At 42.6% G+C, this 12,603-nt stretch overlaps 1 protein-coding gene across 2 annotated transcripts; it reads left to right on the top strand.

Moving 5' to 3' along the window:
* Positions 1–2,099: 2,099 nt before the first annotated feature.
* On the top strand, positions 2,100–3,617 carry LOC147895291 (uncharacterized). 2 transcript variants are annotated; one of them, XM_087384003.1, is made up of 3 exons: positions 2,100–2,216; positions 2,336–2,600; positions 2,729–3,617. In XM_087384003.1, the coding sequence occupies exon 3, from the start codon at positions 2,847–2,849 to the stop codon at positions 3,603–3,605; it is 759 nt and encodes a 252-aa protein (XP_087240129.1). In that variant the 5' UTR covers positions 2,100–2,216; positions 2,336–2,600; positions 2,729–2,846; the 3' UTR covers positions 3,606–3,617. The 2 variants fall into 2 exon arrangements, with proteins under 2 accessions (XP_087240129.1, XP_087240128.1); XM_087384002.1 differs by having other exon boundaries at positions 2,336–3,617.
* Positions 3,618–12,603: the final 8,986 nt, after the last annotated feature.

Raw genomic sequence — 12,603 nt, 5'->3', positions numbered from 1 at the left:
TTCCAATGCATGGATCTTTTTCAAATGTCTACAATGCAAGGATCTCTACACACATGTCTACAATGCACGAATCTCTTTCAAATGTAGTCTTGACTCCAAGCAAATCTTTCCTTGTTACGGCCGACCATTGAACTTTGTCATCCTTTCAAAAGTCCATGAGATGTTCTCGTGTTATTGAAGTTCAAAAGCTTGGTAGTGGTGCCCTTTGCTCTCATCTCCTATGTCTGGTCTTATGTGTGCATCCATGTTCCCTTGGCCCACAATAAGTGGGAGATGTAACGTTCGAATAAAATATCACGCATGGGCTTTTATACCTTCAAGGTAGCTCCTTAGGTCTTTGGTGCAACTTTGTCGATGGTGAGGAGAAGACATCAAGCAAGCTCCTAATAGAGTGGAAGAAAATGGGATGTTCATTGTTTGGCAAAAGCGTAGAAAACCATGAAATAAACAAAGGAAGGTAAAAGAAAGAGCTTACCAATAGACTAGAGTGACCATTGAGAGGAGGGTTATGGCACTCAAAATGGAGCTTGCAATGATGGTACCAGCTAGTGATGGGATGGTCTGTGTGGTTTTGGATACATGATGGGTTAAACATGAGAGATGTAGCCGTAGTGTGCCTTTTAGCACACTCTCTTCAATCTCTAATCTCAATAGGGTTGAGATTCATCGATTAAAACTGAAATTGAGTAATTCTACAAAATTACAGGTCAAACCTCAACTCTAAGTGGCCACCTTGACAAGTTTAGATTTAAGTGTCTCACTAACTCCAAAATGCTTGTAGCATGTAGGAGGCACAAGCCTCAATTATTTCAATGGTAGATAGCCACCAATTTGTGACAATAGATGACTAGTTCTCTTTGTTTGAAGCCTTAACATTGGGAATGTGTGCTAATAGTGAAGAGGCATCACTCATCTCATGCTATTGTTTTGGGCATTACCCACTATGTGGGCCAAGGCTTGCCATAAAACTGGTAGGTGATTTACTCATCTCATTGCATAAAATCAACACCCTTGTTATTTTTCTACAAGGAAGTTGGGCAAACCGTAATAGGCCCTATTGGAACTTACTACATTGCTATCCTCGACCTTGGACATTGCTATCCTCAACCTTGGTGTGATGGACTTGGGGGGGGTTGTAGAATTCATCATAGTAATGGTACATGCATCAACTGGTTATCTTGTTCAAATGAGATGGGGTAAGTAGTGTTCATGAGGTTGCTGCTCTAGCTCTCCCTTACCATGCAAGATTAAGCACCCCATCTCTCTAGACTCCTTATGATGCACAAGGCCACTGCATGCATTAGTACGGTGGATTGGATTTGTGCATCTAATTAAGATCGACGCTATGTTACCCCTTTCAAGGACTTGATCCCACTTCGGGGAGTTCACTAAGCAATATGTAAGATAGCACGTGCATTCAAGTTTTTTCATGTGGCAGTAAAGAAAATACGCATACATAAGGGCTACAAGGGTACCATCCCCCTCATGTGCTATGTGGGGTTTTTACATAGTAAATGCGAGGATCCCATTACCGAGACTGCATGTGACATCCCACCATTGAAACTAGATGTGACATGAGCAAGCAAGATTCACATCGCACATTCCCACAGGTGGTTGAACAGGTGAGCGGTCTTGTGCGAGTGGGACGATGATTCCACGAGGCTAACCAACGTCTAAGGTCACGTTCGCAGGCCAAGAGGTTTCGACAAAGGAGTCTATCGCTCTGTGGTGTTCAGGGCAGCAACTCCTGAAGTATTGGATGTCAACAAATCTTGCAGTTTGCAGCAGGACAGGGTGACTAGCGCGTGGGGGGCGGGAGATCGCGTCCCTTTTGACGGGTTCATTCGACATCGAAGGGTGCTAAGTGTTGCAAGACTGATGTGCAGGTGTGTTGAACCGAGCCGACCGGACCCGAAGTGCAGGCACGAGCAACATGGCACACAGGAGGATTGCATGAGAGGATTCATGTTGACAAACTCTTGACTCTAGGTTAGGTCGAGTCAAAGACAAGAGTTTGACTGAAGCGTTGAACAGAAGTTTGACTAGTTGTCTTGTTTGTCTGATTTCTCGGCTTTCATCTTCTTCATCTCCGGCAAAATTCTTGATTTCTGGGCTTTCATCTTCTTCATCTCCGGCAAAATTCTTGCTTTTAGATCGAGTTCTTTTTCTCATTCCCATCTCAACAATCATTTTTCATGCTGCAACATTTCCGTCGGGTTTGCCTGCTCCCTTTCTGCTCACCGATTGCACAAATTTTTCCTGCTGTTTCTGTTGATAGTTTCCTCATGATACCGCAGCTTTTCGATCACCAAACAGTCTTTTGCTTGCCTTTCAGCGCTTCTGTCTTGCTCGACCACCTGCACAATGCAGCAGGAACGTTCGTGATACCGCAGACATTTTCTCCCGAGCGTTCGCGCGCTTTGCCGCTCTGATTTTAGCTCCAAGGCTGTGTGCACATTTTCTCGTGGAAGTTGCGACTATTTCAGCTCCACGACTCCGCACAAATCTCGTGAAAGCTCGCGCAAAATGGAATAGTCTGAGCCAGCAGGCTGCGAAACAGGCAAAACTTCCGGAAAAATCCGATTTCGTGATGGAGCATGGTGCACTTCTTGCACTGCACATGCTGGTTTGAGGCATTCTCTCTTTGGAAGTTGAGATTTGGTTCGTGAGGACTTGGCGCACCTTGCACGATGCCTGATATCCTTCCCTCTTGTTTTGGGGATCACAGATCTCACGCGTCCGAAGAGGGAAGCAGCCCTTCAGCACAGAACTTGGTGGCATGCGTGTATAAAGCTAAACTTGGAGGGGAATGGCGGCTCATCTCCATCACATGGTGCAAAAGCTTGATGGGTCAGGAACTCAGTGTGAGTATCGATTACCCAGTCTGTCAGCACACTTGCAATGTGGATATGAAACCGTGGCTGTTTTGGAAGAGGCAGGGATGTAAGCGTTTTGATTTGAACGAAAAGAAGGTAGAAATCTTCTGGGATCTCAGTTGTGCCAAGTATGTGGGCGGTCCGGAGCCTCAAGAAGGCTTCTTCGTGGCGATTGTTTGCGATCATGAGATGGTGTTGTTGCTGGGAGACATGCGCAAGGAAGCTCTTACAAAGCTCGCAGCAGAATCTATGCCAGCTGAAGCTACATTGCTATCGAGGAAGGAACACGTTTTTGGTAGGCAATTGTACACCACCAGAGCTCAATTTTTCGAGGGTGGACGGAGTCATGACATTGCCATAGACTGCCGCACGGCAGATGTAAAAGACCCCCGCCTGTCGGTTACGATTGACAAACAGGTGGTCGTTCACGTCAAGCGGCTTAAGTGGAAGTTCCGCGGTAATCAAACTATTCTCGTGGACGGTCTCCCAATACAAATACTCTGGGACGTCCATGATTGGTTTTTTAAGCTTAGTGATGGCCACGCTGTGTTCATGTTCCAGACTTGTACGGCTAATGAGAAGGAATCCTGTTCCGCCATTGTACAAGATCATGTCTCGCACAATTTTAAAAACTCAGAGAATGACTACTCTTTTTCAGAGGATTCTTGCAATTCCGTGATGCAGTCAACTGGATTTTCTTTGCTATTGTATGCTTGGAAGAATGAGTAGCGAACTATACTTCCCCAGTAGTAACACCGTTAATGCATCAGATCTCTGCAAGCTGCCTTAAATCTCAACAAACCTTACCAAACATCCTTTCAAAAAAAGGACTGTAAGCTTGTTGGGGTCTGAAGCACATTTGAAATCCCTATGGTGTATTTCAATGTTTCTTGTGATGCTTGCGACATCTGGCGGCAGGAAGTGGCTTTCTTGTAACACATGCTTATAAGCTGCCAGTTTTCATTTCTTATGTTCATTTTCTCGAGTCAGTTAGCTTTGCAAGCAACACGAGATTTCTCACAGGTCATAGTCCAGACGTCTGCCTATCCTCTGGACATATGCAATGCTTGCAGACCCATATTAGTACTTCTCTAATTACTATACAGAATGAATTGAGATTGGCAGGCGGTGTCATGCATCCATGGATGTGGCATACCCAGAACATCTTACGTATCCCAAAAGTATGCAGGAGGCTGCAAATTTAACTGATCGCAATGTCAGTAGCTATGGCTACCCAACTAAGCAGCATTGGAGAGCTCTTAGCAGGGCATCAAAATAACCTTGGATCAGAAAAGGGTAGGGGACAATGGCTGTTGTGGGATGATGGTCGATCTTGGCTAAATTCTGTTAGCCTGCCAATCCAGATCAGTAGACCAGAGATGGAACTGAATGACACTCCATCAACAGGGACATACAAGAAGCTAGCCCGTGGTGGGCAAGATGTTGTAGCAGGCATTCTGATGCAACTTTATATTTTTGGTTTCACGAGGGAGATGGGACAGCAGTACTGACACTCAGCGATGCTCATGTATATTACCTTAAATCTTGCCCTTTCAGGGATCACAGTATATCGTGTGATTTGTTTCCATTCAGTTGAAAATCACCTGCATGCTACATTGTGATATGCGATTGCGTAAATATTTCTGAGCGTAGAATGTGTTCTGGAATGATTTGAGGGGCAGTTCTGCTATGTTTGCATGTCCCACAATCAGAGGAAAGTGAAATTAAATGCTCTATTACTGCACTCAAGGGAGGCAACCTTATTTATGGGACAAACTAGACGAAGCTAAGCAATAGTCATCTGTTGTTGCAACTCGAAATAGCTGTGACAGATATCATGGATCAAATTTCTTGCCATGGCTTGCACCAATGTTTATAAAAACAGACCTTTGGCATATTTTTGACCGGCTATATTCGCCAAAAATTGTTGTTTAGCCCTTATTTTAGGGACTATATTATATGCATCAGATAACCCACAAGAGTAAACTTTATTTTATCAGCTTCGAAAATAACTTTTAGCTCTGGCTTGCAGATCATCCTCTTCTGGACCTCCATCCATCAATTTCAACCTCAAAATCTAACTGATGTTCTGTTGCAATAGTTCCTATATTGCCACTTTCTCAGGTATGCTTCGAGAGCATCAATGGCAATGTTGGTGGGTTTTGTTCCTTTTGCCTTGGCTTCCTACCTCTGTATCTACTCACCTCACATCCTTTTTACATAGATAGCGGGAGTGATTAGTTCCAGTAAACAAGCTCCTCAGTCAGGCTCCAGATTCGGTGAAGAAGTACAGTGAGGACTCAAAACTGTGTTAATCACCTTCCATGGGAATGGTAGGGCTTGGTGCAAATGCCATGGTGCAATACCTGCAATTCATCAAACTCTCATGCTTTCTTGTAAGAGCCTATTGCCTAATGTGTTCGTATTATCGGAGCAAACTACAACCACTACCATTAAAAGAACTCCTCCTACCATGCTAATATGCATCAAATCATTCAAGCTCAAAGAGCTTCCCAAGAGATTGCATTCCTTCAGAAACAAAACTTCCTCACAATCTTTTATAGCTTCAAACTTCTATTATGGCTAGCTTCTACATAGCAATTACATTTTTACTGACCTCATTTGACTTGATGTAAATGGTAACATGCAGCACTCTTGCGTTTCATAGTTCTTGGCTCTTGGCAATACATGGGTCTCTTTTCTCTACCTATCACTCTGTGTCGATATCTATATGCATGTGCAAGATCTTTGGTAGAGGAGGGGCTATGTGTGGCCAATGGACATTTTCTATGTAGTTTGGGAAGAGATGCCATCCTTCCTTATAATGGGATATCCGAAAAGGGCAACACGAAAAGGGCACCATACCCAAACGTGTGTATTTCAATTGGCACGATATAGGCCGCAATCCACTTTTCCTCTAGTTGGTATCTAATTAAGCATAAATGTGTCCACATGTCTTGGCATTCTTTACAATAACTTAGAAAGAGAGAGAGAGAGAGAGAGAGAGAGAGAGAGAGAACCACAAATCACTAATTGTACACTACATTGTAAAATGAAGGTAAGAGGTATGTATATAAGATTGTGGATAAGGGTTGTTTGCTTTGGTCCAGAAGATCTTGTTAGGATTCCACTACATCGAGTGCAATTTACCATATGCTCTAAGAGCTCCTCTTAAATTGTGTGATTGACCATTGTATTTTGGAATTTGTTGCAGTAAAACTGTTGCATTATGACAACAAAAACGATAAAGACAAAAATTAAAGTAGGAGCAAATGTTAGCAGTTCAGACGAGCATGTACACAAATTATGCCTTAACCATCAGTCATCCCTCTTAAGTTGTAGTTGTTGTTGGAAAATACCAATAAGCTGATGTCTAAAAGGGTGGAAGTAAGAAAAAGTGGTCTTGTGGAGATATCTGTTGCTCTCCTTTTCTAATGAAGGTTGAGTAGAATAGCCGAAGGGCCTATGTTTTATACACTAATTGATCTAATAAATGTTGATATTTAACCGTGAGGAAGAAAACAACAATAACAACAATCATCAGGCAGCTTGATGCTTAGACAGACAAGGTGAAAGGCAATAGGTTGAGGGAAGAAGAGCTACAAATGGCAACGCTATAGGAGGGAAGAGAGGAACCAAAGCTTTGATACCATGTTAGAAAAGAGGCGTGCACAATGAGGAAGAAAGTGCAACATGGGAAAAGGGGAAGAAGTAGGAGACACCACAGAGAGATAAGCCAACAATATCAAATTATCATTGGCTATCAGCCTTGTAATGATAAGGCTCTTACGTGCTCCACTCAATACACAACGTTTCGCCTAATATATAGGCAACCATGTCTCCACAATCCTCTCCAAGATATGATCCTCCAATCACCTTGATTATAAATCTCAAGACCAGGTAGCCAAAAGCTAGGAGTTAGTGAAGTAGAGTCCCAAGCGATCTGTGAAGCTAAGCGATAATGGATCAAATAGATGCATCAATGACTTGCTAGAAACTCTCAAAAACTTTTCATCTCTCTAGGACCCAAAAGGAACACATGACTCGATCGTGGGCGTCAACAGGGGAAGGACATATATTACATGATGCATTGCATCTCGGAGCATGAGGCAACCTCAATTTATAAACTCCACTGCTTGTGCAGTGAACCCGTGATACCCCAAACTGGTAGGAAGCATGCGTCTTTGATTCAATGAGCAACAAATAAAGATCCCACAAGGACACAGCTTGAAGCAGAGTCGGGGCAAATGGGCTGCTTTCATTTCTGCTTCTTTGACCCTTTTCTTTTGGTTTTGCAATTAGGGTCATCTTCAAAGATTTTTTTAAGGTTGTAGAAGCCAATGCTCTAGTAGCTTCTACATTGCCATCACCTTCGAGATCTCCATCTGTCCTCAACTTGGGCTTCTTAGGATCTTATAGCTAGGGGTGAGCAATTATAGGAGTTCTTTGATCTGTTGCTTCCCTTTGCTGCCAAACTCCTCTAGCAAGTTGGAGCATTTGTTGGTGAGCTAGGCTTGGAGCTTCCTCTTTGAGATCACTACCTTTGTTAATAAGAAAGACCTTCGTTAACAAAGCGTATCATAAAAATGAAATGGACATTTCAAGGATTTGACTAAGAGGAGCAAATTGTTGTTAATAAGAAAGACCTTCGTTTACAAAGCGTATCATAAAAATGAAATGGACATTTCAAGGATTTGACTAAGGGGAGGACAAGGAGCAAGCCTAAGAAGGTGCACATTAGATTATGGGCATAGCAACCTTTTGAAGAAAGGATTCTAACCTACAATCTCATGTTTCTCAAAAGTGAGCCCTACCAATAAGCTATAGTGTGGTATAGCATTCAAATTGCTAACCATAATATTATAAATGGTCCCTCTTCCCCCTCCCCCTTTAGGATGCCCCTTCTTCTTTAATATCCCTTCATAAGTGGTCCCCCATCCCCTTCTTAAGTGGTCCTTCCCCCTCTCCCGTGCATCCCCCCTCTTTAAGGCCCCCTACCCTCCATTATCCTTTAATTGAAACTCCTCCCCTCCCCCATTTATTCCTTACTTTAATCATGCCCTTGCCCCCTTCCTTTTCACTCCTCTTATTTTCTCCACAACTCTCTAATCTTTAAAAATCTCTAACTCAAAGACCACTCATACATTTGAACTCGAATCAATTGCAAAACAATCCTAATTTTGCTAAGAAAACTCCTATCACTATAGAGAGAGAGAGAGAGAGAGAGAGAGCGAAAGAGCCAGTGAGAAAGAGAGAGAGGGGCGGGCAAAGAGTGAGAGAGAGAATGAGCAGGGTGATGGATATATAGAGAGGAAGGCGGTGACGGAAGGAGCTATAATCTTTCAGCAGAAGCCTTTGACTAATAGTTGCAGTGTCGATTAGGGCCCTCATTCACTTATGTTAACCATGACTGCTCGCCCCTCAACTAATTAATCGCTGAATAAAACTCATCGGGGCACCTACTTAATAGGAATTTTGAATTAAAGTTCTCTAGGAGCACATATACATGAGGCCTCCCCCTGCCTAAGTGAAACACGCAAAGTGAGCATTAAATTGGAGTCTCCAAATTCAAGAAGGGACAATGAAGGTGAAAAACAAGGAGAAGATTAGGAGTGGTCAGATAGGATTAAATGCGAATGGCCCAAACGTCATAAAAAGGAACTCTCCAAGGAGTATGTAGAGAGAAGTACATGCGAATGGCCCAAAAGTCATAAAAGGGGCCAATAGCTTTTCGGCCAAGCGGCTAAAATATGTGGGTGTGTATGAGCCAGTTAATTCAAGCCCTAAGGGGCAGCTTAGGATTCTATCTTGGTATGTATGGGGTGCTATTGGCACTTTCAATTTCAGTACAATGCAAAAAAAAAAAAAAAAGGTTATAAAAGGGGACCCCAAATCATTAAGGGGTGTGCGAGAGGAGTAAATGCAAATGGTCTAAAAGTCATAAAAGGAGTCAAGGAGTGTGTAGAGAGGAGTAAATGCAAATGGTCCAAACATCATAAATGGGGGCCCCAAATCATCCATACTCTCTGCCAAGGTTGGGAGCAGCCAATGGGAATTTCGAACAACCCAAAAAACCAAAAAAATGGAATTTTCCCTTTCAAGACCAAATCATCTCACTGACACCTTCCCCATAGGATAGGCCAAAAAGTGGAGGACAGGTTCGTAGTCCTACTTGGATGAATAGCTAAGATGGACCCAGATGTGGAAGAAAACAAATAGTGTACAGCTATAGTAGGCCACCCAACTCCTTGGTTAAAGAAAAGAAAAGGGTGGAAAATGTACTAGTTTGGGATTGAACTTCTACTATAGGCACCTACAAGATTCCTAGCCAATCATCTTTCAATGTAATAATGTGGCAACCTTTAATTATATGATAACCATCGAATGATGTGAACCACCTCTCGGCAACCATTCTCCTCTCTATTTTCTTCCTCCATGTCCAGACGCATGGTGTGAACCCACCCTTAGGCTCAATACACGCCATGCCAAAAATGTACCGCTAGTGGTGAGTCTTGGAGGTTGGACGACATTTTGAGGGGAGTGCCATGCATCTCAATTCTCTTTAAGCACCTCAATTTTGGAGGGTGTCATTTTGGCTGGATACTATGGTTGGATTAGTCCATCCACAACAAGATGGGCTATTGGCCACTAGAAGCGGTTGGATACTGTAGTTGGATTAGTCCATGCACAATTGGCCACTAGAAGAGGCAACCAATGCATGGTGACTATGTAGAGATGCTTCATGAGGAACTAAGGCAACATAAAGGTCAAGGCAACAAGATGCTTCTACAAAGTGCAGGAGAGGAGAGGAAGTTGGTCCTTTTGTTCATGCCCTCAAGGCCTTTAGAGTCTTCATATACTGTGTCGAGCAGCTGCTCCTTAGTCTATTCATAGAGTCCATAGTCGAGTGTATTGCTTAGTCTGTTCGTTGTAAAGGCGACAAGCCCAATAGGGATGAGCCCGAGTCTTTGAGTCTTGTCTAATTTCATGGAATATAAGGATTCTTTTTCATACGTGATGTGGTAATTATTTGGCTTCTTTATTTGATCAGTTTGTGTCCTTTAGAGGATTTGATAACTAGCTTTACAACATCATTTTATGTGAATCCATAATTGTAGCATTGCATGGGTGATTGAGGGCTCAAAAGCCAATAGTGGTATCATGTAGGGTTTTGCATGTCGAGAAGATCAAAAGAGTCCTAGTGAGTTCAGAGGGTTTGTCGTATCGTGAAGAAGACCGAGAAGCAACTGTTAGATATCAATGCTCCACTCTCGTGTAACTACGCGGGAAATAGCTAACTCTACTTGTAAGCCCCCCATATGAGGAGAAGGCATTTGAGTAGCTCGGTTATCTGGTAGGTCTTGGTTTGGACACCAGATGGGGGCCATGTGTGGCCTGATGGCTAGACGGCTTCAGATAGAGTTGGCACACCGCTAACTAGGCTACATGCAAGTGTGAGAAGGCATCCCATGACTGACCGCACTGAGGGTAGACGGAGCATTTCTTGGGGTAGCCCACTCTTGGGTTGCGGGGCCCGTTTGGAGCCTCAAAGATCTCGAATGGCTCTGGGCCAAACGGACACCGTAGACTAGTTGCTCTATTTTGCACACCGGTTCTATCGTGTGGTTGGTGGCCTGTTTCGACCCCCAGTCGACTGTTTTGGGTGGACTGGGTCGGTCACCCAATTGGGTCTAACCGACTACGAGATTGGTGGCTATATAAGAGCAAGCCCGTGAAGCCCATTTCATCCACTGGCTACAGCAACCCTGTTTCCTTAGCATCCAACTTCCGTCCTCTACTGTTTCTAGCATGCCATCGAAGCTTCTTTCACAGGAGCGTACGGTTGGGAGGCAACGCCATCTACTGTATCAGTTCTACAGTAATCAAAAATTTTTTGATTCTCCATACTATCTGCTTTTCTCTCTTGCATACAAGATCCTGTTATCTGTTAAGCATACACGTATTATTTTCTTACAGCAACAACTATCAAAGGAGGAGATTATCATAGATGTAATGGCTGAAGTCTGTTTAGGGCAGTGATTAATGATTTTGAGCAATGAAAGGTTTCAAGGTGGTGGCTATGGAATTCGCAAAGAAAGAGAAAATGTTGATAATTCTCTTGTGAAGTTCACAAGTTGTAATCTCCCATCGTGGCAGATAGCCACTCGATTGTATTTGATGCAGAAAGGTTTGTGGGGTTTGGTTGGCGGGTCTGATAAGAAGCTTGATTCAGAACGGGAGGCAACACCATAGAATCAGAGGAAAGACAAGGCGATTGGTTTGATTGGTTGAGCACTTAGCAGTGAATATTTTCATCCTATTGACATGAGGAAAACCACACCGAAGAATTGAAGGGTAGTGGAAACTCTTTTTTTAAAGGAACTTATAAAACAAGAATGGTTTAACTTGCACATGGACGAGACAAAAAGTTTGGGCACTTTTCTCAATAGGATGCAAGATCTTTTGAAGTAGTTGCACGATCTTGGTGCAAGGGTGGAGGAAGAGGACAAGAAAGCGAATCTCTCCTGAAGAGCTTGCCACTAAGATATGAGGAAACAATATGTATCCTTCGACTAGATGATGATTCTCATTTTTTGGGTTGTGTTGCACTACTATGAGTGAAGAAAAGGGAGCGGAATCTTTGCAACCACTGGGAGAGCTTTCATATGCATTAAAAGAGAAAATAAAAGTATTCAAGGATGCAAAGATAGATTCACAAAAATTTTACTATTGTGGGAAGCCAAGACACATAGAAAGGTTCTGTATTAAGAAAAAAAAGGATGAAGGAACAAACAGTAAGAAATTATAAACTTGTGTAATTAACGAATCATCCTTGAATACAAAGTTGTTGGATTGGCAAATGTTAGACCTGACGATGGAGGTTGGGCCTTTTGAGAAGTTCTTGTCATGTTTTAGAATGACATGGAAACAGTTGTTACAGGTGATCTTGAGGAGGTCACATATGAGATGTCAAGGACTATCGTTGGTTTTGTTTATTTGATGATGTTTTTTTTGATTGGTAAACATTAGAATATTAGTTTTCTTTTTCTTTCCCTGTTCGGATTTTAGGGATTGTTGCTGGAGATCCTTACATGGGGGGGGTTCACCCTATGTAAGGTTTAAAGAGTTCCTTGAGCATGGAATGCGATTGGCCAAAAGTCATGGGGTTGGCTGGATATTGTGGTTGGATTGGTCCATGCACAATGAGATGGGCTATTGGCCACCCAATGCATGGCAACTACGTAGAGATGCTTCATGAGGAGCTGAGGCAACAGAAAGATCAAGGTGGTGAGATGCTTCTACAAAGTCTAGGAGAGGAGAGGAAGTCGATTCTTTTGGCCATGCCCTTGAGGCCTTAGAGTCTTCATATACTATGTCGAGTAGCTGCTCCTTAGTCTGTTCATCTAAGTAAAAAATTTCAAATTCATGATTCAAAAAATAGGAGAAAATCGAATGAATGATTCGATAGGGAGAAAAAATCAGGCAAAAAAACATTGACACGTCATGTTTTTTCATAAAACAACACATCATCCAAACATATTTGTACAAATGCTTTTCATTTATACGTATACTTATTGGTATAAATAAAAAATATTTGTATGAATAATATGTATTACTATGAATACCTTCTTCAGTTCTTCTATGTAAGCTCGCAATATAACATTTTAAATTTATCTCATGCTTGGTTCTCTAGCCGAGCAGAAGAGATCAAAGAAAGAAAAGAAAA

Source organism: Dipteris shenzhenensis, chromosome 13, assembly GCF_047967505.1.
Source record: "Dipteris shenzhenensis isolate YYH24624 ecotype China chromosome 13, Dip_SZ_1.0, whole genome shotgun sequence".
Classification (NCBI taxonomy): domain Eukaryota; kingdom Viridiplantae; phylum Streptophyta; class Polypodiopsida; order Gleicheniales; family Dipteridaceae; genus Dipteris; species Dipteris shenzhenensis.
Note: the sequence above shows the minus strand (reverse complement) of the source record. Positions and strands in the feature narration are given on the sequence as shown.